Source organism: Monoraphidium neglectum (genome assembly GCF_000611645.1).
Source record: "Monoraphidium neglectum strain SAG 48.87 unplaced genomic scaffold scaffold05378, whole genome shotgun sequence".
In the NCBI taxonomy this organism is placed as follows: Eukaryota; Viridiplantae; Chlorophyta; class Chlorophyceae; order Sphaeropleales; family Selenastraceae; genus Monoraphidium; species Monoraphidium neglectum.
Window position 1 is genome coordinate 1 of NW_014008252.1, and position 1,050 is coordinate 1,050.

General features: G+C 70.6%; 1 protein-coding gene across 1 annotated transcript in view; it reads right to left on the bottom strand.

The window, feature by feature from the left end:
- Positions 1–220: 220 nt before the first annotated feature.
- The window catches only part of MNEG_15492 (Serine/threonine-protein kinase ATR), a gene marked incomplete at both ends in the record, with an annotated part of 3,049 nt that continues 2,219 nt past the window's right edge, over positions 221–1,050 (bottom strand). Inside the window, 2 exons of the mRNA XM_014036037.1 lie at positions 221–382; positions 630–992. Of these exons, the coding sequence (XP_013891491.1) occupies positions 221–382; positions 630–992 (525 nt within the window). The remainder of the gene's footprint in view (positions 383–629; positions 993–1,050) is intronic.

Genomic DNA, 1,050 nt, shown 5'->3' on the forward strand with positions numbered 1-1,050 from the left:
GGCGTGGGGGTTCGGGAGGGCATCAAGACGGCACGCGCATTTGCAGGCGACGAGGATGAAATGCGGGCTTCAAGGCGTCAAAGAGCCTGCGCTGGATGCTCAACAATACAGCCACCACGCGTCAGGGGCGAGAGATGTCAGCGATGTATGCAACAGCCTATGGCTGACACCCCCACCAGCATCAGCTCGGATCATCCATATGAAATCAAGCGGTGAACACTCAAGCCCCCCTCACCTTGCTCATCAGCCCAAACGCCTCCTCGACTTCCGTCAGCATGTGCAGCTTGGCCACCAGGGGGTACGCGCGCGCATAGCTCTCCGCCGCCACTGCGGGCAGCACCGCCAGCACTGACGACCGCATCGCCTGCAGGCCGCCACGCATCTGCACAAGAACGCACGTGGCGGGGGCGGACAGCATCGGCGGCAACGCAGGCGGCTGTGCCGCGCTGCTGTGGCCCCGCGCATCAGCAACGCGTGTCCACGGATGCTGGCTTGGATCCAGCAATGTGTGATGCACAGAAAAACACGAAGAGCAACCAACATGCCCTGCCGCAAACTGCCGCAAAGCCATCCCAGGTTGCCGGTTGCGGTGCAGTCCCGGCCCCCAAGAAATAGCACCCGCGCCGCACCTCCTCCTCCGCGCCGCGCTGCATCGCCTCCAGCAGGGCCCCCACACCCAACTCCCACTGGTCCCCCGCCCCCAGCGCCGCTGCCGCCGCAGCCGCCGCCGCGCCCGAGTCCGGCCCGCCGGGCGGCTGAAGCACCGAGAGATACCCGCGCAGCAGCCGCCACGCCCCCAGCCGCCACGCGGCAGCGACGCCCAGCGCGGAGAGCTGGCAGGCCGCCGCGGCCGCGCCGGGGGTCGCGGCGGCGGGCGGCACGAGGAGGGCGCCCGGCGCCGGGGCCGTGGCGGCGGCGGCGATCCCCGTGGCGCCGCGGCAGCGCGCCAGGAGGCCGTCCACCAGCCGCAGCAGCGTCTGCAGGCGGCCGGCCTGCGGGGTATGACGCAATCGTGCAGGCGTGAGGTGCGTCGGGGGGGGGGGGGGGGAA